The following is a 26,477-nucleotide window of genomic DNA, read 5'->3' as shown; positions in this document are numbered from 1 at the left end:
GGACTAATCGAACCTCCCTACTAGCTATGAAACCATTATCAGAATCAGATTCAGAATTCCCTTGATTCATTGCTAACTCATGCTGCCTCTGTCTCTTCCTTTCCTCAGCCCCTATTTTCTTCATTTCTAACTCAGCATCTACCTTCAGCCGAGTTTGTTCCAGCTCTAATTTCCTTTGTTCTGCCTCAGCCTCAAACTTCAGCCGGGTTTGTTCTCGTTCAGCCTCTATCTTTGCCAGCTGCACCTGGGCCTGAGAAATTGCTGGTTCACTGCCAGGAAACTGTTTTAACACCTCCTCCTCAAACACCTTCTTCTCCACATAATGGCCAGCTATCAGTCTCTGAATATCTGCCTTTCTCATAAATCGCGTTACTGCCTCAAGATGTAGCTCTGCAGCAATTTTCACCAAATCAGGCTTCCTCATCCCCTGCAATCCTCCAGGGGTAGGTTTTTTCAAAAACTTATCCATTGTTGCTGGTTTCCACACACACAAACCAATTAAAAAAAATTATCAGACTGACCACAATCAGTCGTCCACTAAGACCCCAATTTGTTAATAAATCAGACCTCTAGTACCAGTCTTGAGTTCGATTTCAGACCACCCTCGTCAATCTTGGGAACAATCCTGGATGAGCCCCCAATTTTTGTTATGAACCAGCAACAAAAGAAACACACCAAGTCATGTATCAGTGTTAAAAAAACTATGTTATTAATAACTACTTATGATAGTAAGAAAAATAAAAGTAAAAATGTTAGAGTGTTAGAATGTAAAAGTGTTAAATCTTAAACATTAACCCCAAAAACTAAACTCATAGTGTGTGTGTGGCAAATTCGCAAACTCCAAGTCCAGGAACAATTCTCAAAGTTCAGTTCAGCAAGCCGTAAGGTGAGACATGAGCAAAGGCTTTTTCAGCAACCACCGTTGACTGAAGATAAGGCGTAGATGTAGAGAGAAAATAGAGATTAAGAAATCCAAATGTTCCACGATGGAACCCATACGACACCTCAGTGTCTACTCAGCAGTGACTACTCCACCGCATCTGCCTCACCCTGAAAGGCACTCGGATCGTAGCCATCCACACAAATACCTGCTTCCCTCTACGGGTCAGCAACAAAGTGAACTCCACTGCTTTGTTCCGAAGTATCTGCCACCCTGAAAAGCATCCAAGACATGGCCGTCCACACAAATACCTGTTTCCCTCTACAGGTTAACGACAAAGTGGACTCCACCGGATTACTCCAAAAATCCACACATGGATTGTAATGACAGACAGTTACTGTTTTTCATCCATCGATAGAGACTAGCAGGCTGCTGTCTCTCTCTCTCTTCTCTCTCTCTCTCTCTCTTCCACTGACTCCGACTGACTGCCTCAAAAATGTCATTACGTCCTTTGACTTCTGTTGTCGTCAGCACGCCACACACACACTATGCGCTGTCTTAAAGGGACAGTCACCAATACTAATCTAGTTCGTAACAATAAGGAGTTTGTACGTTCTCCCCATGACTGCGTGGGTCTCCTCCAAGTGCTCTGGTTTCCTCCTACATTCCAAAGATGACAGGTTAGGAAGCTGTGGGCATGCTATGATGGCACTGGAAGCATGGCGACACTTGTGGGCTGCCCCCAGAACACTCTACACAAAAGATGCATTTCACTGTGTGTTTCGATGTACATGTGACTAATAAAGATATCATATCTTACACCTTATACCTCACCCACCCATCTCTCCCTGCCATACACTTTTAAAACCAAGGCCTTGAAGACACCATGTCATTGTACTAAATTTGCCTGATGTCATTGTGCTAAATTTGTGTTGGGAGTGCCTGTTATTTATATAAATAAAACACTCTTTTCTGTCAAAGATAGCTTTTAAAATTGCAGTAAATGTGCTCCTATTGATGGTTAACCATGTTAATCAGTCTTTTTAAAATACAGGTTTGCCAGCCCAAGCCAGTACAGAGAGAGCCATACTTGGGAGAATTAGCACCAGAATGTTCAGCTGCCACATCCCAGTAAGGTAAAAGAGACTTGAATAACCAAAGTTTACCCTGTCTGGTATGTATTAACTGTTTATAATTTGTAACAGTTGCTCCAACAAGTCTTCAAGATGCTTTTGCAGGATGGAGCACAGATGATTTTTACTGAAGTTGTGTTGTCTGTTTGTTTTTATGTCTGGAGAATTCACCAAATGAATCAGTTCTTGGGAGGAGATCAAATTGTTCAAGAAAGTTGTCTAATGCACGATATATAATTCTATGCAAGCTGTTAATTGGATGCAAAAAAGTATAAATCCTGAGCAGGTCAATAGGATCTATAGAGAGGGAGGAGACACAAGATAGTACAGATGCTGAAATCTGGAGTAAAAAAAACAAACTGCTGGAATAATTCAGCAAGTCAGGCAGCATCTGTAGAGGCAAAGGGATGGTTGATGTTTTGGGTTTAACGCATTGCATCAGCGCACACTTTTTCAGTTGGTCCCTTCTGCATTCCATCCTAGCAAAAATATTCCTGTTGTGCTCTCACCTTTCCCTCCACTAATCGCTGCATCTTAAAACTTGTTATATCTTTCAACTTTTTCCCATTCTATTGAAAGATCATTGATCTGAAATTCTCTCACGCTCTCTCTCTTGCATGCTCTCTCTCTCTCGCGCGCACTTTCACTCTCTCTCTCTTTCTCTAGATTATAAAAAACTGCTGGAAGAATGCAGCCGGTCAAGCAGCATCTGTGGAGAAAAAGGGGTATTTGATGTTTTGGACTGAGATCCTGCATCAGCACTGAGACAGAGGCTGGTAGGTGATAGGTGGAACCAGATGAATGGGAGATAGTGAGCAGATAGAGCCAGGTGGGGAGGGGGCAGTGTTGAGACAGAGGCTGGTAGGCGATGGGTGGAAACTGAAAAATAATTATTAGGCAGATGGAGCCAAGTGAGGGTTGGGAGGCGATAGAGACCAAGTGTAGACTAGGCAAGCGTTTTGTAGAGCACCTGCACTTCATTTACAACTGCCATCTTGAGCTTCCGGTTGCATGTCATTTCAAATCTCCTCCTCATTACCACACCAGCCTGTCCGTCCTTGGCCTTCTCCACTGACACAGTGATGTTAAATTCAAACTACAAGAACCACACCTCCTATTTCACTTGGGCGGCCTACAGCCCAACAGTATGAACACTGAATTTTCCAGATTCAGGTAATCCACTCCCCTTGTGTTCCTATCCCACTCTCACTGGTCCACCAAGGTTCTCTCTTCATCTTTTGCATGCCCCTTGTTACCAGGACTCATTTCCCCTTCCCCACCTGGTTCCATCTGCTCATCACCCACATACTATCTGCCTGGGTTTCTTCTCCCTTGGTTCACCTTTCCTACCACTCCCCCACCTGGTTCCATCTGTCCATAATCTCTCCCTTATCTGGTTCCACCTATCACCTACCAGCTTGTGTCTCTATCCTTCACCCTCCCCTCCCCCCACTCAGCTCCATCTACCCAATATTTTTCTTTTTCTGGTTCCACCTACAAGCCTCTGTTGCAACACTCTCTATTCCCCTCCCCCATCTGCCCACTATTTCCCCTTCATCTGATTCCACCTATCACCTACCAGCCTCTGTCTCACCCCTCCCTCGCAATTTTATATACTGGCTAACTCCCCACTATACTGTCTCCTGATGCGGGATCTCGATCAGAAGCAAGCCTCAGAAATAAAGTCAGCATGTGTACAACGAAAGCTATGCTGTCTTGTAAATTCTGATAAGAGCAAACCAATTGGTATACTCGGCGAAGAGTTCTGCTGCTGGGATTGCTCTTACTTAGCCCTGAGTGGCTTTCGTGGTGTTCTTCTATATGCTACACAACCTTTCTAAATCAAAGCCCCAGCCAAAAGTAATACAGTGAGCTGAAGGAAGTAGTAGTAGGGAGGCAACCCCTTTCTGCCTGAGCTGTCAGTGAAGAAATCATCCAATTGCAATACCAGTAAACATAACCCAGTGTTCCCATGCAGCAGCAACCCTGTGTTTTACCATTCCTCTGTTGCTAGCTGTCACAGCATGCAGACTTCAACAATGCAAAAAATGAAGCCAACACAAAATTACATTCCAAACCTAATATATAACTGAACACATGCCAAATAGCAACTAATTTCCTTTGTATTTTGCCTTGATGCATGTCTTTTATCTACTTTTGCTTGTCCTGGTACTTGTACCTGTGCTACCCCAGAGGTTGTAGCTGCTGACTGTGGTGGAGGAGACTCTGATGACTTCAGAGGATTTTGATCTGCGTTGGGCCTAGGACACCCAGCTTCCTAAGCCCATTCTTATGGGTGGCTTCAAGGGCAGTGGTGGGATTTGTAAACCCTTCAGCCTGAGATCATGGCAAGTCCATACTCCATGGATCCATTGTCACTCTCCTGCAATGTGTCTCAGCAATCCTTGTAATTAGATTGCTGAACTGCTGTGATGTCCTCCAAGTCTCTTTGAAGACATGATGGAGGTAGTCTGGGCTTGTACTAGAGCAATCTGAGCTTGCACTGTAGTAAGCTGAACTTTCATGTCCCTAACCAAAGTTAGGGTGGTTTGTGCCACAGTGAAAACTGGTAAATGAGCACTCTGTTACAGTATTGACAGGAAGTGACTGCTATTGTGATTTGTTGTGTGTATACTAATGTGTGTTTGTTTGTGTGTATGTTTCATGTATATGGTGTGAAATTTGAGTGTCAGCATTTCATCCAAGCTCATTGAAGACTTGTACCTGGCACTGATTTTTTTTCCAGCCAACTCCTTCACACTTATACTTCATTTGTGCTCAGCATGGACTCCTCTTGTACAACACTTTCATGTGCTTCATCAACCAAAGTAGTCAGATCTGCTTCATTAAATATGGGAGCTCACTCCTTGCCCAGTTGAACTTTCCTTGCAGCCGTACAATCCCGGCTCTCCAGAGCTACTTCCAGTAATGATGCACTAATGATCAGGTGGCCTTTAAAAATCTGGAACTCTGCTGTCAATGAGTACCAGACCTGTCTCACAGGTATACAGTATTGCTTTACTAACTTGCTTTTTCCATGCAGTCATCAGGATAAAAAAGTACACTGCATGCTGAAAATGCTCAAAGGCATTTGCGTGAAGGTTGTCACTGAAAAAGGTGTGCCTGAGACACCGACATAAATTACTGCAGATTACATGCAAAGTGCCAGTTTTGTGCACTTATTTAAGGGCCAAAAATCCATCTCCAAATATTTCTATGGGCATAGGCAAGAATTACATATCAACTTGACTTTTAAATTGTATTCAGAACTCATCTGCATTTTATATAGCACGTGATACATGTTTCATGCTTCATGTGGGTTTCCTCCGGGTGCTCTGGTTTCCTCCCACATTGCAAAGATGTACAGGTAAGTTAATTGGGTTTAAAGTGGGTGGCGTGGACTCGTTGGGCCGGAAGGGCCTGTTACCACGCTGTAAATAAAATCTAAGTTTAAAAATTAAAAATTTAATTTAATTTAAATTTTAAAAAAAATTAAAAATTTAAAATGTTCTTAAAGATCATGAAGGAGCTTTTTTTTTACTTTCCATTCTCGCAGGTGAACCTGTTGGAGAGTCCTCTTAACTAGTAGAGAAGACACCGGGCTACAACAATTGGCGGCAAGTCATATATCAAGTTCTGAGCAGCCTGTGCAATCCAAAGATGCATCATTTATCAAGATTTTTATCTGTGTATCCACTGTGTTTTCAAATTCTATAAGTACTGATCTGGGAATCATATTGGCTTTGAGAAATTAATTGAATGATACTGGACTCAAAAGGGTTAAATTATGAAGCCAGATTGCATAGACTAGAAATATACTCATTTCAGCATGAAAGGAATGGTTTAATTGATGTATGAGATGATGAAAGGATTGATTGAATACGTAGAAGTACTATTTCCACTGGTGGGAGAAGGCAGAACAAGGAATGCACCATCCTACAATTCGAACAAAGCCATTTTGAGCTATACCAAATAACACTTCTTCGCACAGATTAGAAAAACCTAGAAATATCTCCCTGTCCATCCTTCCCTCTTCCCTCATGCCTTAGATCAATTAAGTATTTCAAAACCCTGAATTTTTTATAGGTGTTTTTCAGCAAGGGTATCAACAATCACAGAATTGTGATGGGTGAATGGAGTTAAGGTGCAAGTCAGCTGTGACATGTTTGAATTGGCATAAGGGACTTAATGATCTAATTTTGTTTCTATATAAGTATGTGAGCAAACTGACTGATGCCAGAACTAACATGGATTTGATATAATCTTGCACACTAGGTCCCACTTGGCAGACACTTATGGAAGAGTTTGAGGGGAACTTAAGGTATTGTTCTCCTCTCAGGACTTTGCTGGAGAAGATGTTGCAGATAGAACATTTAGTGTTCGTCTTCTACTCTTCTTAAGAAGTGACCAGGGACTGAGGATGATGTGTTTCCACTTCAGAGTAAATGTATCCTTCTTAAAGGGGAGAGAGACAGAAAGCAGGAAACTACAGGGCAATTACCTTAATATCAGTCACAGGGAAAATGTTAGAACCTTTATTTGAAGACTATATTCCAAGGCACTTGGAAAAATTCAAGGTAATCAGCAAAATCATACTTGACCAATTTATTGGTGTCCTTTGAAGATGCAGTGTGCTATGAATAAAGTGAATAGGTGAATGTAATATACCTAAATTTCCAGAAAACATTTGATAAGCTGCTGCATCAAAGGTTACTGCAGAAAATAAAAACTCGTGGTATATGTTGGTATGGATAGAATACTGGCTGACTAACAAGAAATGGAGAATGGGCAAAAATAGTCTGGTTTGTAAGATATAATGAATGGCATTCTAGAGGGATCATTGCTGGGACTTAATTTTTTTTTTACAAATTGTATAAATGACCTGGATGAAGGAACCAAAGCTAAGGTTGCTAAATTTTCCATCATATGCCTTGTATTTATCTGGGATAAATCACACCCAGGTAACCTGAAGTTTCTTTTACGTCAAAGAAGGCACAACGTAGTGCAAAAAAAATTGCAGAAGTTGAATAAATGACTTTGAAAATAAGTAGATTGCATATCACAGAGATAGCTACACTAACATGTAAATTGAGGTGTAATGGGTCTTTTACACAGACCAGAAAAACCAGTTTTATTTAATTTTGAGCTTCTCTGACATTATTTGGCAATAACTCTTTCAGACTAACAGCCTTTGTTAATCCCAGAAGATTTATCTCCAGGTTGCAGCTGGCCAAGAAATCAAGGGTTTTACATGCTCAAAAAAATGTTCTCAATGTTTAGCCTTTACATTTGCTTCCTTTATCCCAATATACAGTACAGTGGGTATGCAACTTTGTACAGTGCTTGAGATCAATTCCATGAAGTGCTATCTTTGTGCTTATCTTGGTTCATGGCCGTTATCTACATTTATTTCATGCATGTCTAAGTGAGCAGGTGTTTAGTGTGATAGAACAGGCTTACCTGATATATTGCCAAAATTATACTTTGCCAACACAACATCAAAACCAAGCTGAGGATTAGTAAGTGAATAGGTTCTTTTGATGCATTAAATCATGGTAATAACACACTTTGGTTTTCATAGATTCATGGAGTAATAAAAGCAGAATAGGACTTGTCATGACTTGGTTTGATTTATCCCACACCCCATTTGGGCTCTTACCTCATCAATTGACAAAAAAACATGGTTTTGAATTTTAGCCGAACAAACCATCTTAGCTTACAAGTTTACTGCTTCATTTACGAAATCTGATGTTCGGTCTTGTAAAGCATTCAATTCCTTTTTTATATACTTTAAATCTCTCCTTTAATCCTCTCTTCTTTTCAAATATTTTTCCAATTCTCTTTTGAGCTTGACTGAAGAATATGCTGGCTTCAACCTACCAGGCCATACATTCCAGATCACAGTCATTCATCTTAAAAAAAGGTTTCCTCTTTCATATTTGGTTCTTTTGTCAATGCTCTTAATCCTTAAGATCTGGTTACCAAACCTTTTTCTTAGTTTTTCCTTATTTATGATTTTGAACACCTCTATCAAATCTGCTCTCAACTTGCTTTGCTCAAAGGAATACAACCTCAGCTATCCAGTCTCCCAACAAACCCCGCCTCTTTCCTGGGGTAGCATTCCTCTGTTATTATTATTGCCAAGGATCCCATAACGTTTAATTCGGTTGTACAGGTTTAACATTTTTTCCTGTATACTTCACTGTAGAGTTAATCTAGCGGTTACAAGGAAAACTGGGACATTCTTGTTTCAATTTTCCATTTATAAATAGGAAAAACTATAAAGATTGCTACTCATGGACATCAACTATAATTTATTGATATCTGTAATTAGTTTTGAAAATTAGATTTGAAGTCAGACTTCTCCAGTTGATAAGTTGCAAAGGTTCATTTGAGACTCGCAAAGAATTTAAATTCTGATAGATACCCACTTATTCTAATTGTTAAATTTGTCATCCATAAGTTCCAATAATTTGCCTCAGTAAAACATCTGTTTGAAATCTTTTCTGAATTGCCGTGTAATTTATTTTTATTATGCAATCAAAATTATGAATTGTTTTAGTAATAAGAAAAATTTAGATGAATAAACTTTTACTTGACCTGCACTTTTATTTTTAGTTGTATGTTCATTGGAAATAATTTCATATGACAAATATAACAGTGAACAGCATAGAATTAATTTTTCATTTTTTAAGGCACGAGTTCCACAGGGTTCCTAGTAGATTTAGTTACAGTTTTGATGGTGCCTTATTTTTTATGGGATCATTGGCAATTACAGTGTCCATAGTGGAATCAACATTCTCTTAACCCAAACCAATTATTGTAGAGTATGATGTGATAATGAATAGGGTGTCTCCCAGTTAACAACCTACATTTTGACAACAATATGACTTTTGAATAGCACTTGGGAGTGTAGGAATAGAAGTAGGCCATTTAGCCTCATGAACTTGTTCTGACATTCATTTATTCATTGAATTTGTTTCATAGCTGATTGGTAACTTCATACATAAGGGCCATATGGAGCTTTGCTCACCATCTACTAATAACTTTGGTGAAAAAAGAATTGTATTTCGGATTTGAAATTAACAATTGATTTTACATTAATTGCTGTGTATGGAAGAGTTCCAAACTTTTTTGTGTGTCATTGGGCTTTTTTGAATAAGCCACCATTCTTGACAACTCGTAGAGCAGAGTAGTTTGTCTTTAGACAGTAATTGAAAAAGAAAAACCAGCAAAGGTTGTAGATCTGAAATGCAAAACAGAAATGCTGTAGATACTCAGCAGATCGGGCAGAGTTAATGTTTCAGGTTGATGATTCTCATTAGAATGATGATTGGTGAACCTGAAACATTAACTCTGTTTCTCTTTCCAAAGATGCTGCCTGACCTGCTGACCATCCAGTACTTTCTGGTTTTATTCCTCTCCAAGAACCCAATCAGTTTTACTTAATATTCCAAAAACATCAAATAAGTCAATACAGATACTTCACCATCAGGGCTGTCAGTACCCCAGTTGAAAAAGGGCACAAATAGTGTTTGGTACTGCTTCCTGAATTTCTCTTTGAGTTGTCACAGCTGAAAGATCAAGTTCACTGTGCCGCTCCACTGTGTTTTGAAACGTTAGTAGAACTTGATGCCTCACGGGGCCAGAGAACCGGATTCAACCTTGACCTTGGGTCCAGTCTGTGTGGAGTTTGCACATTCTTCCTGTGACAGCATGGGTTTCCTCTGGGTGCTCCAGTTTCCCCTCTCATCCTAAAGACATGCAGGTTGGTAGGTTATTTGGCCACTGTAAATTGCTCCAAGTGTGTGGGTGAGTGCTGATACAGTGAGGCCAGAATTGTCACAGTGATGAGCAGTTGATTAAGCCATCTGATTGATAGATTAATGAGGACAATTAGAGAGAAAACAACGTAACAAGAAAGGCTGCAAACTGCAGGTCAGAGTTGTAGGAAATGCCCAGCAGATCAGGCAGTGTCAGTGGAGAGAGAAAAACTGAGTTACTATTGCAGATGAATAACCTACAGCAGAACTGGCCAGTTCTATTACAGTGAAAGTAAGTTACCTGAAATTGTTGAATTCAATATTGAGCCCTGAAGGCTGCAACATACCCAGATGGAAAATGAGTTGCTGCTCCTTAGGAGGTGACCAAGAGGATTGATGATGGCAGGGCAGTACTACATGGACTATAGCAAGGCCTTTGACAAGGTCCTGCATGGTAGCCTGGTCCAGAGGGTTAGAACACATGGGATCCAGGGTGAGCTGGCCAATTAGATACAAAATTAGATTGGTGGAAGGAGTCAGTGGGTGGTAGTAGAGAGTTGTCTTTCAGCTTGGAGGCCTGTGACTAGTGATGTTCCACAAAGATCAGTACTAGGTTCACTGTTGCTTGTCACAATTTAATGATTTGGGTGAAAAATGTCAGTGGCATAATTCATAAGTTTGTGGACAGTGAAGAAGGTTGTCTTAGCGTACAACAGAATCCAGATCAACTAGGAAATGTGGGCAAAGGAATGGCAGATGGAATTTAACTCAATGGCAAAGTGATGCATTTTGGGAAGTTAAACCAGGGCAGGCCATGCACAGTGAAGGACAGGGTCCCAGGGTGTGTTGTAGAACCGAGACCCAGGGGTACAAGTACATAGCTCCCTGAAACTGGTAACATAGGTAGACAAGGTGGTGAAGAAGGTGTATGGCATGCATGTCATCATCAGATGGAGCATTTAGTACAACAGTTGGGAAATCATATTACTGCTGCACAAGATGTTGGTGAGACCACACCTGGAATATTACGTGTACTTCTGGTCGCCATACGATAGGCAGGATGTGATTATGTTAGAGACTGTGCAGAAAATATTCTTAAGAATGTTGCTGGGATTGGAGGGCTTGAGTCATGAGAAGAAACTGGACAGGCTGGGACTGTTTTCCCTGGACCAATGGAAACTGAGGGTAGCCTTATAGAGGTTTATAAAATCATGAGGGACAGAGATAAGATGAATGGTCATAGTCTTTTTCCCGAGGTAGAGGAGTCTAAACTAGAAGGCATAACAAGAGGGGAAACATTTAAAGGGGAACTGAGGGACAAGTTTTTCCACACAGAGGGTGGTGGGGATATGGAATGAGCTGCCAAAGGAAGTGGTAAAGGTGGGTACAATTACAATGTTTAAAAGACATTTGAACAAGTTCATGGATAGGAAAGGTTTAGAGGGAAATGGGCCTATCTCAGGTAGGCACCTTGGTCAGCATAGACTAATTAGGCTCTAGGGCCTGTTACCGTGCTGTATAACTGACTCTAAAGTGACAGCCAACTGGAATCTGAGAGTTGCTCCCACCTACTAAAGAAAGGTGCACTGAAAGGTGATCACCCAATTTGCATTTTGTTTTTCCAGTACAGAGGAGCCCACGTTGTGAGCACCAAGTGAAATACACTAGATCAGAAGAAGAAGAAATGATATGCTACAGGCTGGTGGATGGGATGTGCTTTGGGGTGGGTCAAGGACAGTGTAATTGTTGAGGAGATCTATGAAGAGTTGTCTCCAATACGTGCTGACTGCCATTTTGTCCTTGATGAGTTCACCTTTGTTCTTTGCGGTGAGACCTCAGGTATTTGGGGAGTAGGTAGTCTTAACAGCACTGAAAAATCTTTGCATGTTATAGTCATCAGTAAGTTGCTGGACCTCCTGCCCTCTCCTCACCAACTATCTCCTCTTTAGGTTATAGCTTTTCAGCTGGAGGTTGGCCCTAATGCATGTATAGTGCTTCCTTTCCAATGAGGCACTGTGAAACTCTGAATCCAGAAATACCTTGCACTTCTGGTTAGTTACCTTCTGGAGCTCCACATGACAGTGTCTGAAGTAAATGCATGCACATTTGATGGACTAGTGAGCGAGGTCTGAAATGTTTTGAGTGTGTGATCACTGGTGGTAAGCAGATTATTATGTTAATTGATGACGAGCAGATAGCCAAGAATGCTTAAGGTAGCTGCTGCAATTTCTGAATCCCATGCTGCGACTTATACCTGATCTAACTAACTTAAAGGGCACTCCTCCTCGATGGGTGTGCATTCATCTCAGACTTTATCATCATCTGAAAAATATGGCCCACTTTCAGCCCCTATAGATTTTGGATTTGAGAGTTAATTCCATCAGAGTAAGGAATTCTTTTGCTTGCAAAGGATCTCAACATTTTGGTACAACACTTGTTTGCAATTTAAGCCATTATCCAAATATAAATTGACCAAATAAAGAAGCAGACCAATAGATTAGTTGTGTTACATTCCCCAAGTAATAGCTATTGAGCAGCTATTAAAGCTTAATGATATGCTGGCCCATTTCTCAAAAGGCAGGAATACAAAAGGCGAGGAAGATATATTTAAATTGAATAATGCCTTGGTCACAAGAAAACACAAGAAGGTCACCTGGCCAATCAAACCTGCTTCACCATTGAATATGATCATGGCAGCTCTGTCCCAGTCTCAACTCCTCTTCTGTATTAGTTCCACATTGTCCTTAATTTCCTGACCTTTCAAAATTTATCTTCCTTCTCTTTAAGTACCTTCACAACCCTCTGGAGGAGCGATCTCATCTGGAGCACTGTATTCATTTTTGTGCACTGCGCCTGGGTTTATTGGCTCTTAAGAAGGTGAAACACAAATTCACCAGTATGGCATAATAATTAAAAATGATTGCAAGTTGTGTATGCTTGGTTTGTACAGCCTTGAGGAAACACAATCTCACAATTACAACTAGGATCTTTAGAAGATGCAATAATCCTTCAAGAGGTGAGGGTCCTTGTGCATGTTCTGATGGTGACAAGACAACAGAGAAATAAAATGGCTTTGCACTCAAATACATGGTAAGCACAACTGATCTCTGAGTATTATTTTTACTCAACAGTTGTGTGGAGAAATACTTTGTTAATTGGTGATGAGAATGGGAAAGAAAATAGGAAGATGAACCATTATTATGGTATTAGGGGAAAATCTATGAGCCCAGCACCTGGGATGAAATGGTTCTTTGGGGATCGACCAGAAGGAAGAATTATTTTGAAGCAGTTGCATGAAGGTGAACCTCCTAACAATTTTATCTGGTGGCCAGGAATATGAAAGCATCTATAGGACACTGTGGAGGAGTGTGCACAATGTCAATGACACTGCAAGAATCCATCTCAACCTTAAGGTTTGCTCCTCTCAACCCTAATAAACCTTGGTTGAGAAAAGGTGTGGATTTTGCAGTTCCATTTATGGCAAAAAAGATCATGATCGAGGTAAATGCACATTCTAAGTGGAAAGAAGCAGTTCCTATGGATACCTCTACCCCTCAAGTAACAAGCTGAAGAGCTACAATGCTCTTTAAGAGTTACTCATGACAGACAATAGAAGCAACTTCACTGATACTGAGTTTGCTGAATTCCACAGAAGTGGCATCAAACAAGTGCGGACAGCTCTATATCATTCACTCTCATCCAAGTTGGCAGAATTTGCAGTATAAAATTGGACTGGAAAAAGATGAAAGAGGTGTAATTAAGATGAAATTTTCACCCTTTTTTATTTTGTTACCAGAACGTGCCACATACTACTGCAGGAAAGCTACTTGCCAAGTTATAGATGGGTAGATATTTCAGGACGCATTTGAATTTGGTGAAGCTAAAGTTAGGATCATTGTATGATCCAAATAAATGAGGCAGAAGACAAACCATGGCACCAGCACTCATGATCATCATTTTGAATTAAATGATGCTGTATTAATTTGAGACAATGCATGGAGGAGCAGCTTATTGGCATGTATCATGAGATACACTGGACTGATGCACTGACTGGATGATGCATCATCAGCTGCAGTTGTCTGGACGAATCTCATGCAATGAAGAGTCATCAAGACCAAATAAGACAATGTGCATCTTTAAACCAGAGAGGGATGTACCAGAACTGAAGGTGGAGCACAAAAAGATGTCACCATCTCTTGGTGATGTTCCAGCACAAACTGAGCTGTGTCATTCACTTGTGAGGAAACCACCTGGATACATTGAATCTGTAAATATGGAAATGTTGGTTTTACAGTTTAACACTCAAAACAAGAACACAACAAAATAGGAGGAGGAGTAAGCCACTTGTGTCCTCAAGTCTGTCCTGCCATTCAATATAATCATTGTGATCAACTTCAACTCCTCTTCTGTGCCAGATCCCCATATCCATCAATTCCCTGATCTTCCAAAAAATTATCTACCTGGTCTTTAAATATTTCCAATGATCTAGACTTCATAATCTTCAGGATAGAGAATTCCAGAGTAAATGAAAATCAAAAACTGCAGATGCCGGAAATCAGAAATAAAAACAGAAAATGCTGGAAAAACGCAGCATGTCAGGCAGCATTTATGGAAAGAGAAACAGTTAATGTTCTTGGTGGGGAGGGTTATGTAGAACAAAAGGAACGTCTCTGATAGGGTAAAACCAGATGAGTATCAGCTGATTAAGTTTCTTCATGTAATGTGTTGCTCATGGTAAGTTGTGGGACATGCCCAGCCGGCCAGACTACACTAATTGAAAGAGAAAAACTGAGTCAAAAGCTCAGACAGGTAGAGATGGGCTGTTCTAATATAGAGAGAAAGAAAGAGTGAGTAATCTAAAGTTGGAGAATTTGATATTGATTCTTGAAGGGTGCAATGTGCCCAGATAGGAAATGAGGTGTTGTTCCTCAAGCTTACGTTAAGCCTTCTTGTAACAGTGCAGCAACAAACAGGAAGGTCAGAGTGGAAGTGGGAATTAAAGTGGCAGGCAACTGATAGCTCAGGGTCACTGCTGCTGACTGAGTGCAGATGTTCCACAAAGTGATCTGCACTTGGTATGTCCAGGGTACACAGGTCACATCAGGAACACTGCATGCAGTACACTAGATTGGAGGAATTGCTGCTGCACCTGGAAAGAATGTTTGGATCCCCGCCACATTTGATCATCTGGACGGGAAGAAGTGAAAGGACAGTTTGTGTGGGAAAGTGTCATAAGATAGGGAGTGGTATGCAGGGAAGGAAGAACAGGCCAGGGAGTTGTGAAGGGAGTGATCTGTTTGAAATGCTGAAAGGAGAAGGTCAGGATATCTGGTGGTGGAACTTGTTTGGAGCTGGTGGGAATTTTGAAGGATGATGCTATGTCCTGAGGGGACAGCATGAGATCAGAGGCCTTGACCACCAGCCTCCACACTCAACAGATCATCTTTCATAATTTCTGCCAGCATGTTGTCCCAGAAGTAGGAACACATTTACCAACAATAGTCTTGTGCAATTCCACACTAATATTTTCTGTAATGTGCAGCACTGAATGTCAAAGGTAGTGCATTTGCAAAGGCTGAAGTTCAGGCAGGAAATCCAGCTGTGCTTATAAAAGAAAGATTGATATAATGCCTTTCATCTTCTGAACATTTTAGCATTAAATTCCTGCAATATTAGTAGCCAAACTGGTTTCTGCTAGCTCCACAAATATGGTAGTGTTTTTGAGGGATATGAATTGAGAGTAAATTTGAGTCAAAGCTCTGGACTAATGACCTCAAGACATGAGCCAAAATTCCAATTCAGCTTCTGGCCAGGTGACTGATCTTTCAGTGGGAGAACATTGAGGGAACAGTGACCACAACTCCTGAAGTTTTAAGATAGCTATAGATAAGGATAAGTATGGATCTTGTGGGAGAGCGTTAAATTGGAGCAGGAGAGTATTAGGCAGGAACTAGGGAGAGTTAATTGGGAACATGTGATATGTGGAGGGTGTTTAAAGACCAACTGCAAAGAGTGCAGGACAGGTATGTTCCAATAAGAAGGAAGGAAATGATGGCAAGATAAAGGAAACTTGAATGTTGAGAGAGGTGGTGAATTTAGTCAAGAAAAAAATGGAAGCATATGTAAGGTTTAGGAAGCTAAAATCGAACAGGGCCCTTGAGGATTATAAAGAAGCTAGAAAAGAACTCAAGAAGGGAATTAGGAGAGCCAGGAGGGGCCATGAAAAGTCCTTGGCAAGTAGGATTAAAGAGAATTCCAAGGCATTCCATACATACATCAAGAGCAAGAGGATAACTAGGGAGAGGGTAGGACCACTCACAGAAAAAGAAGGGAACATGTGCCTGGAGGCGGAGGATGTGGGTGAGGTCCTAAATGCATCAGTATTTACCAAAGAGAAGGACATGGAGGATAATGAGATCAACATAGACTGTGCTAATATGCCAGGGCATTTTGAGATTTTTAAAAAAGGTAGTGTTGGGTCTCTTAATGAATATTAAGGTGGATTAGTCCCCAGGACCTGATGGGATATACCCCAGGTTATTGAGAGAGGCAAGAGGTGAAATTGCTGAGGCCTTGACCAAGATCTTCCTGTCCTCTCTAGCCACAGGCGAGAGCCTGGAGGACTGGCGAGTAGCTAATGTTGTTCCAAGATTATGAGAGGTATAGACAGAGTAGGCAGCTGGTATCTTTTTCCCAGGGTCGAAATGCCTAATACTGGAGAGCATGCATTAAAGGTGAGAGGGGGAAAGTTCAAAATAGATGTGTGGGCAATTTTTACACTGAGAGTGGTGGGTGCCTGGAATGCACTGCCAGGGGTGGTAGTGAAGGCAAATATGATAGAGATGTTTAAGAGGCTCATAGATAGACACATAAATGTGCAGAGAATGGGGGGATATGGACACTGTGTGGGCAGAAGGGTTTAGTTCAGTTAGGGATTTAATCACTAGTTCAATTAGCTCAGCACAACATTGTGGGCCGAAGGGCCAGTTCCTGTGCTGTTCTGTTCTATGTTCTATGGGGAGTTCATGATTCAGTAAGTCAAACAGATCCAATTTGAAAAACGAATCTTAACTGGTTCACCTGGTTCACTGATGTCTCTCGGAAGGAAATCTGCCAACTCCACCCGCCAGCCTGCTGCATTAAACGCTCCACACTCTCACTCTCTTAACTGGCCTCTGAAATGGTTCAGCAGGTCACCCAGTACCATCAAAACTTCTGCTCACCTTGCTGTCTCCTCATGTGGATAACAGCCATACAAGAAGGTGACTCTCCACCCTGACTGATGGGCAACTGGAGATGGGCAATGAGCGCAGGCCCAGCCAACAGCATCCACATTCTAGGAATGTTTAAAAAAATCAGCTAAAATTTTGGACAAAGTCAAATTGATTAAGCTTTAAAAAAGTAAATAAATAAAACAAAGATTACCAGTGAAGTGCCATGAACAGGAGGAATTTGTGAGTGGCCTTTGCATGAAGTGTCAGCTCAGATTGTTCAGCTGTGGTCAGATGTGTAGGTAGTGAGAGAGAACATTATCTGGGCACCGATGCAGGAGGACCAGTGATGCAGTGTGTGGAGCAAAATGACCAATTCAGTGATGCTGGAGATATTCAGCAAGGCTGAACAAAAACCAATGGGCAGTGGTAGAGATGATATCTGCTGCTATTCAAGGTAGATGCTGTTCTTTGCAACCAGTTGCATTCCCACTGCCTGAATTAGTGCAGGAGATCCCCCCTACAGTTGGAGAAGATATCTGAAGGAGGAAAGCAGAATTCAGTTGTTGATCTACATTGGAATTAACAATGAAGTAGATCCATGGGAATGAAATGCTGAGGGTACAAACTAGAATGCCGAATCCCACAGATAAGTAGCAGAGTGAATGTAACAGAAGGCTGTTTGCATGGCTGAATGCATTATTTCATTCACAAGGGGAAGGAGGAGCAAGAGGGGGAGAGAATTAGATGAGTGAGATGTCACGGACAAAGGACAATCCATTAAAAGCTGCCTGTGTCCAGAGTTTTATTTAGACAGTCACTTAGCACCTTCAGAGCAATGGAATACTTACATTTCTCAGCAGCAAGCGATTCACAGAAAGATTCCATAAACTGTTTAGACAGTATGACAGAGCCAGTTCACCAATGTTTCAGAACAACAGCTGTAGCATTGCAAGAATCACAGATAACAGTTTATATTTATAAAATATATAATGCTATGTTTTTATAAATAAGTATAATTATGTAAAGGTTACAATCATAGTACAGAATGAGAGGTCAGTTATGTCAGAAGATTGTTCATTACCTTAGTAAGAGGCAGCACCAAACAGCCAACTGTGATTACCATTAGGGAGTGCTTTCAACTAATTTTGTGATTTGCATCAAAGATAATTAAACGGAGTTGAAGAACAGATGACTTCATCGAATGTTGCAAAAAGCTGAATGCTCCTCACCTGCTTTTATGTTCCATGAGGAATCCACCTCTGTGCCCCTCACTTTTAATGACAGCAGATACTCCCAGTACTCCTGTCTCCATGATGTCGAAAGTGGTGAGTGTGTTTATCTGAGAGTGGTATAGGGCCTGGCATTATCATGCAATTTTCCCTCTGACAGTATATTGAGGTGCACTTGATATCTCCACGTGCTTCTGTTGTTCTATTCATGTGGCAACACGGTGGTATAAGTGCCTGACCTGTGGTTATGTCATTGTTTGTGGTACATGTTAGAGCCCCCATATCTGGCTTCTTTCATCTTGATGGTGTAGTCCTGAATATTACTGTCTGTGACAACCTCTTGATGGAGACAACAAGAACAAGAGCATGATGAAAACTGGGATGAGAGATGATTATCCAACCCAAGTTCCAGCATTATAATGTTCTCAGGCAAAATAGAAATTCACCTGAATATCTAGTCCTAGTTTTAAGAGATTTTGAAGTGATTGGTTGGGTTTATTTAAATTGGATTTTTTCTATACTTAATTGAAACTACATTTTGTTCCCATAAAATCTCTAATGTTTAGATTTCTCTTGCTATAACATGACTACTGTACACTGGATTTACTCTTCTGGTAGTTTTGCTGTCTGTTAGCTCTATCGGATCCAGCATTCTGCAGTTTGGGCCCATGTTGCACATTGGTGGAACTTCCCAGTTAAGACCCTGTGGAACCAATTCTCATCCCAAATTCTGGTTGATCTGCACTGACTTATTAGGAGGAAATGTTCTTCCAGCTCCAGGAAATTCAGATCTTCGGTTTGGTCTTTCACTGACTCAATAAAACAGTGTTCTCAGCAAATTACATTGAACAGACAAGGCTTTTTGTGAATTTGCATTACTTAAACTATGAAAATTACCAGGGAACACTGAGCTGAGCAAGAGACATTTCCATATGAATTAAAATGTGCTATTAACCAGATAGAGACCTGTTTAATTCTTACTTATTGGTTAATGTAATGAGCATTATTTCCGAACATTCCCAATAAGCGAATAACATGTCCATATTTTATTTTACTGAATCCTCATCAACCCAACAACCTTTCCTCTTGGCCTTGGTACAAACACCAAGAAGATTTTAAATTTCAAAATTCAAAAGATTCCAGCCCTTCAATCTTTCAAACATTTAAACATCAGAATAAGAACTGTAGCTTCAAGTATAAATTGTCAATATCATTGTAACAAAATAAAAATTCCTGCCCATGATGATAATCTTACAAGAATAAATAAGAATGAGTTAATATTTCTCACAAAATTAGAGAAAGGAATTAGATACACAGGTGTTAAGTAGTTATATGGTTTATTAGCTCTTTAGTTTAAAAGTTTATTTATTACAGCATATTTTATCATTTTGAAACAGCAATGCCTAACATACTCAGAAATGTACAGAAAATACACATTACATTTGTTTAGATTTTATTGAAAGATTAAATTTATCCAGGCTTATGCAAAATTCAGACTGTGAGTAAGTAAACAGGATGCTAATCTGTGAGTAGATAAAGCTGCAGTTTTATTTACAGTATATCTTCAGAAAATCTGTTTTTCATTACTCTTTAAATTATCTGTAAAGTCAGAGCTATTTATGTGACCTCATTCCCCTGAAGTTTTTAATAATAATCCCATTTATGATACCCAAACCCCTCAGAAATTGTACCTCAGAAAACTAGTGCATATTTCAGAAAATGAATTCATATTGCTGATGTGATCTATCAGATTTTTTGACAGGCTGGATGAACATCCCCATGGATGCAGATTCACCTGTTGAGTGCTTACAATATTTCCAATTGCTTTTCTGTGTTTAGAATTTCTGGTCTCATTTACATACCAAGTAGGAAAACTCCAAGCTGATTAAACATTAGCAAAGATATTGCAAAGTATTTTGCATGCCACCATTAAGTTTTGAAAGGAGGCCTTAACATTTCTAGGTGACTGACTTGAGATCTATATTTTTCCCTATGACTGTCAGCTAAACTGAGGTAAAAACTGTCTTTTTTTTCTGTATTCGGTTTTCAGGGTATGGATGATGCTGGCAAGGCCAGCATTTATTACCCATCCTTTAGTGCCCCTGAGGAGCTGATAATGAGCCACCTTCTCAGACTTCTGCAGTTCTTCAGGTAAAGATATTCCCAGGGTGGTGGTAGTGAGTACCAGGGTTTAGACCCAACAATGATGACAGAACAGTGATGTATTTTCAGGTCAGTATGGTGTGTGACATAGAGGAGAACCAGCAGATGTTGGTCTTTCTATACATCCGCTGACCTTGTCCTTGATGATGGAGGCCACAGGTTTCAGAGGTCTTGTCAGAATAGCCTGGGTGAATAAATGCCATGCGTTTTGCAGATGGCTCACATTGCAGCCACTGTGTGTCAGTGGTTGAGTGAATGAATGTGTAATGTGGTGGATAGTGTACCGCCTATACAGGCAGTTTTTTTCCTAGATTTTTGTGATGGGTCCCAGCAGATTACTGCACCCATGTCTCCCTAGTCCTTTGGAAGATCACCTGGTACATTGGATAAAGGTACTGATAATCTCCATTGTGAGATCTGCAATTTGCTTCTCATTGTGAGATCTGCAATTTGGTTGCAGTGTGTCTATCACATGGTAGGTAGACACACTGCAACCAATGGGTTGATGGCACACAGAAGTGAATATAGATGGTCGGAAGTAGGGTTGGCATACAATGGTACTGTGTAGTCCAGAATTAATTCAAGCTTCTTTGGTTTCTTTAGCATGTTTGGGATTTCGCTCAGTTTGCAAGGAACCCTGCTTGCAATCTGATATATACCTTGTAGAGGAAAGTCATTGTGAATTTACATTGCACTATTTAATATATTCTTGCAGCCATTGTGATTAATTAGTTGGTTCAGAACTGATTTTGGATAGTTATGGTCCTCAGGATTTTGCTGACAGGGTAAAGAAAATGATAAAACTGTTCAGTGCTGAAGAGAAATGGTGACATTCTGTGTTGATGGAGATGTTCGTTACTAGGCCCCAATGTGGCACTAGAGTAACTTCCAATTTGGAACCTGGTACATTGTGCACCAGTAGTTCAGGGGCAGAATTTAGACATTGTGTGTCACAAGCCTTCAAAGATTTGTGCCAGACCATGGAGAGAGTATTCCAAGTATTCACTACCCCACTGGTGACGAGGTTTCTCAACTATGTCCTGAATGGTTGATTCCTTTGTTTGAAACTGTCAGATTCAGAATCAGATTATCACTGATTTACATGATGTAAAATTTGTTATTTTTGTGGCAGCAGTACTCTGCAAAGACAAAATTACTATAAATTACAAAAATAAATATTGCAAAAAAGAAATGATGAAGCAGTATTCATCGTTTCACGAACTGTTCAGAAATCTGATGGCAGAGGGGAAGAAGCTGTTTCTGAATTAGTGAGTGTGGGTCTTCAAGCTCCTGGACCTCCTCCCTGATGGTAGTAACGAGAAGAGGGCATGTCCCAGATAGTGAGGGTCCTTAGTGATGGATGCTGCCTTCTTGAGGCACCGCCTCCTAGATGTCCTTGGTGATGGGGAGGGTTCTGCCCGTGATGGAACTGGCTGAGTCTACAACCCTCTGCAGCCTCTTGCAATCCTGTGCCTCCATACCAGGCTGTGATGCAACCAGTCAGAATGCTCTCCACCATACATCTATAGAAATCTGTGAGTCCTTGGTGACATACATAACTGTAACACCTGGTTTTAGAGACACCAGGCAGGGGAACCATTAGCTTTACATTTGCCCTGATCAAATCCCTTCAGAATGTTATACTTTCCAATGAAAATGACTGATTCTTCTCAACTCAAGAGAAGATGGGCCTATGAAAATCAGAAAACTACACATTTTGCAAATCCAAAATAAAAATAGAAAATGCTGGAAACACGCAGGAGGTCAGATAGCCTCTGTGTTAAGAGAGTTGCTTTATTTCTCTATCCTTCAGTGAATCCTGCACTGTTGTAAGGAGGTTCAATGTAAGCTTGAGAAACAGCAGCTCATCTTCTGTGTGGACACATTGCAGCCTTCTGGACTCAATATAGAATTCTACAACTTCAGGAATTTGTTTTCTTTGTATCTGTTTGTATTGGCCATTTCTGCAATAGGTCACCAATCTGCTGTATTGACTCAGTATCCCTCTCTCCACTAGCATGACCTGATCTGCTGGGCATTTCCTACAACTTTGCATTTCTTTGCTTTTACACATCACTTTGTCTTATCTCTCTCCAGTAGCCTTCATTAATCTATTACTCAGATGACTTTATCAACAGCTTATCACCACAGCATCTTTGGCCTCACCCTATCAAAAATATTCTCTTTGTACTATCCTATCCATCCATCTCTCCCTCCATATAAAACTAACATGTTTTCTGTCTTTCACAATTCTGGCAGTCTTAGGCCAGAAACATTAACTCTGTTTCTCTTGCCAAAAATACTGCTTGGTCTGCTGAATGTTTCCAGAATTTTCTGTTTTTATTTCAGAGTACAATCTTGCTCTGCTTAATCTCTCCCTTATATGGCAAATGTGCTGAACCATGAATCAATCTGATGAACCTAAGCTACACCCACTTTTGCAAGTAAATCCATCCTTATCTAGGGAGACAAGGTTTGTCTCACACCTGGCTTGCTAAGTGCTTCCAGCATTTTCTGTTTTATTTTAGACTCCCAGTATGTGTAGTTTTCTGATTTTCATAGGCCTGTGCTCTCTTTGGTTTAGAAAAATGAGGTAATTTCTTCAGAAAATATAAAATTCTTAAGGGGTTTGGCAGCGTAGATGCAAACTTGGTGTTTTCCCTAGAAACCATGTGTTACAGTTTCAGACAAAGGGGATGACCATTCAGAGCAGAGCTGAGAAATCTTTAACTTCTCTTCATAGCCACAGCTTGATGGACTTTCCTGTTTTTATTATGTGCAACTTGTGAAGTATACCAAAAGTTAACCAAAGGAAGTGGCAGTAAACATGCAATCGACCATAGGCGGCTCAGATCTCATGCCTTCACAGTTCAAATTAAATTATCATTTGAGTTTGAATTGAATTAAAACACTTTCATTCTTATGCAAATCTATCAAATTATGGACACTGTCCCCCTAGATCCCCCTTAATAACCAGATGCCCCTTTCTCATTACACAATACTGGATCTAAAATATCCTGTTCCTGCACTTAGATCTTCAACAGAGTGATCTAGAAAACCATCTTGTTTACACTCTATTAAGCTACACTCTTCTATTAGTATGCACTGTCCCTTCCTGTCAAATTCTGGTTATCAATGCCCATTTTGCTACCCTGAACCATTGCTTTGCCCCTTCTCCTTTATCTTTGTAAATTTGCCTTTATCAGAAACCATACTCTAATTATTTCAAAGACTTATCTGAAAGTCCCCGGGGACTTATCTGTCCTAATATTTTCAACAGCTCCAACACATCCTCTCTCTTGATATCTACATACTCTAGAACATTAACCTTACCAACACTGTCCTCAGCGTCATCAAGGCCCCTCTCCTTGGTGAATACTGAAGAGAAATATTCATTGAGAACCTCACCCACTTCCACAGCTCCAGGCACATCTTCCCACCTTTGTCTCTAATCGGTCCTACCTTTACTCTCGTCATCCTTCTGCTCTTCACATACGTGAAAAAAGCCTTGGGATTCTTCTTAACCCTACTCGCCAAAGCCTTTTCATGCCCCCTTCTTGCTCTCCTCAGCCCCTTCTTAAGTTCCTTCCTTGCTACTCTATATTCTTCATGAGCCCTATCTGATCCTTCCTGTCTACACCTTATGTATGCTGCCTTCTTCCTCCTAACTAGTTGTTCCACCTCTCTTGTCATCCATGGTTCCTTCACCCTGCCATTCTTTCTCTGCCTCACCGTGACAAATTTATCCCTAACATCCTGCAAGAGATCCCTGAACAACAACCACATCTCCATAGTACATTTCCCTTCAAAAATGTCATCCCAATTTACACTCTCAAGTTCTAGCCTTATAGCCTCATAATTTGCCCTTCCCCAATTAAACATCTTCCCATCCTCTTTACTCCTATCCTGGTCAATGACAATGCTAAAGGTTAAGGAGCGGTGGTCACTGTCCCCCAAATGCTCACCCACCAAGAGATCTGTCACCTGACCTGGTTCATTACCTAATGCTAGATCTAATATGGCATTCCCTCTAGTCTGTCTGTCAACATACTGTGACAAGAATCCGTCCTGGACACACTTAACAAATTCTGCCCTGTCTAAACAGGTGCCAATCAATATTTAGGAAGTTGAAGTCTCCCATGATAACAACCCTGTTATTCTTGCACCTTTCCAAAATCTGCCTCCCAATCTGCTTCCTCAGTATCCCTGCTGCTACTGGGGGGCCTATAGAATATTCCCAGTTGAGTAACTGCTCTTTTCTTGTTCCTAACTTCCACCCATACTGACTCGAGAGAGGATCCTTCTAATTATCCACCCTTTCTGCATCTGTAATAGTATCCCTGACCAGTATCACCACCCTATCCCTATTAAAACACTGAAAACTAGGAATATTCAATATCCATTCCTGCCCTGGTGACAGCCAAGTCTCTGCAAGAGCCATAATATCATGTTCCCATATACTTATCCAAGCTCTCTGTTCATCACCCTTATTCCTGATACTTCCTGCATTTAAGTAAATGCACTTTAGCCCATCCACCTCTCTACTTTTATACCCTATACTCTGCTTCTCCTTCCTCAAAGCCTCTCTTTCTTTTTCAATCTTTTTATTAGTTTTCAAATTAATACAGATTAATATATAGCATCAATGTTTGTACATGTAATACAAAGAGATCTGGCTAACAATCATGGCATAGATAATCATAAAGAACAATAAGATATAAAAAAATCTGTAGATCCAACAATCTCTTAGTAAATGAATATAATATAAAAGAAAGGAAAGAAAAAGATTTATTATATAAATTAAACTTCAAAGCCTCTCTACATGTTAGATCTGACTTTTCCCCATTCACTTCTTCCTCTGACCTACCCCTCTGGTTCCCATCTCCCTCACAAACTAGTTTAAACCCTCCCGAACCACCCTAGCAAACCTGCCTGCAAGGACATTGGCCCCCCTCGGGTTCAGGTGTAACCCGTCTTCTCTGTACAGGTCACACCTTCCCCAGAAGAGATCCCAATGATCCAAAAATCTAAAACCTTCCCTCCTGCACCAACTCCTCAGCCACACATTCATCTGCCATCTCTTCCTATTCTTACCTTCACTATCACGTGGCACTGGCAGTCATCCTGAGATAACTACCCTTGAGGTCCTGTTCTTCAGCCTTCTGCCAAGCTCCTGAAACTCACTTTTCAGGACCTCATCCCTCTTCCTACCTATGTCGTTGATACCAACATGTACCATGACTTCTGGCTGTTCTCCCTCCTGCTCAAGAATGCTGTGGACCCGATCAGAGACATCCCGGACGCTGGCACCTGGGAGGCAACATGCCATCCGAGATTCATGCTCACTTCCACAGAACCTCCTATCTGTTTCCCTGATTATCGAGTCGCCTATCACTACTGTCCTCCTCTTCTCCTCCCTTCCCTTCTGAGCAGCAGGACTGGTCCCAGTGCCAGAGACCTGGCTACTACTGCTTGATCCCTGCAGGTCATCCCCATCAACAGCTTCCAAAGCGGAAAACCTGTTACTGAGGGGAACAGCCTCCGTGGTCCTCTGCACTATCTGCCTGTTCCCTTTCTTTTTCTTTTTCTCTCCCCTGACATTCAACCTGCTATTTGTTTCCTGGACCCTAGAAGTACCTGCTCTAAGGGGGTGACTGTCTCCCGATGCACAGTATCTACATAACTCTCTCCCTCCCTGATGCTTTGCAGTGTTTGAAGCTGCGACTCCAGCTCATCAATTCTGAACCGAAGTTCCTCCAACCTCCAGCACTTACTGCAGAAGTGGTCACTGTGCACCCCAGCAGATCCACTAGCTCCCACATCAAGCAGCTGCAGCACATTACCATCTCCTCCAGCTGAACTATTCTTTCTCTACCTAGTGTTATCCTACTTAAAATTTATAACAATAACAGGTAAATCTTAGCTTTACTTACCAGCTACTCACCCGCCTCGCCCCGTTATGCCTAAGCCCATTGAGCCAAAGCCCAATCACTCTTCTCCCTCTCACCCTGCTGCCCGCTCCGAATGCTGCCCGCTGGATATGGCAGTCTTCTTCTTAAACTGTTCGCGCGCTACTGACTAACATCACGTGCCTG

The 26,477-nt window shown here is 41.0% G+C and overlaps 1 protein-coding gene across 2 annotated transcripts in view; it reads left to right on the top strand.

The window, feature by feature from the left end:
• dpys (dihydropyrimidinase) overlaps window positions 1-8,618 on the top strand; it is a 54,547-nt gene extending 45,929 nt beyond the window's left edge. The window contains exons 9-10 of one of the 2 annotated variants that reach the window (XM_052023982.1): window positions 1,935-2,054; window positions 5,570-8,618. In XM_052023982.1, the coding sequence (XP_051879942.1) occupies window positions 1,935-2,015 (81 nt within the window). In that variant the 3' untranslated portion in view covers window positions 2,016-2,054; window positions 5,570-8,618. The remainder of the gene's footprint in view (window positions 1-1,934; window positions 2,055-5,569) is intronic. The other variant, XM_052023981.1, reaches the window with a different exon arrangement.
• Window positions 8,619-26,477: the final 17,859 nt, after the last annotated feature.

Source organism: Pristis pectinata, chromosome 9 (assembly GCF_009764475.1).
Source record: "Pristis pectinata isolate sPriPec2 chromosome 9, sPriPec2.1.pri, whole genome shotgun sequence".
In the NCBI taxonomy this organism is placed as follows: Eukaryota; Metazoa; Chordata; class Chondrichthyes; order Rhinopristiformes; family Pristidae; genus Pristis; species Pristis pectinata.
Note: the sequence above shows the minus strand (reverse complement) of the source record. Positions and strands in the feature narration are given on the sequence as shown.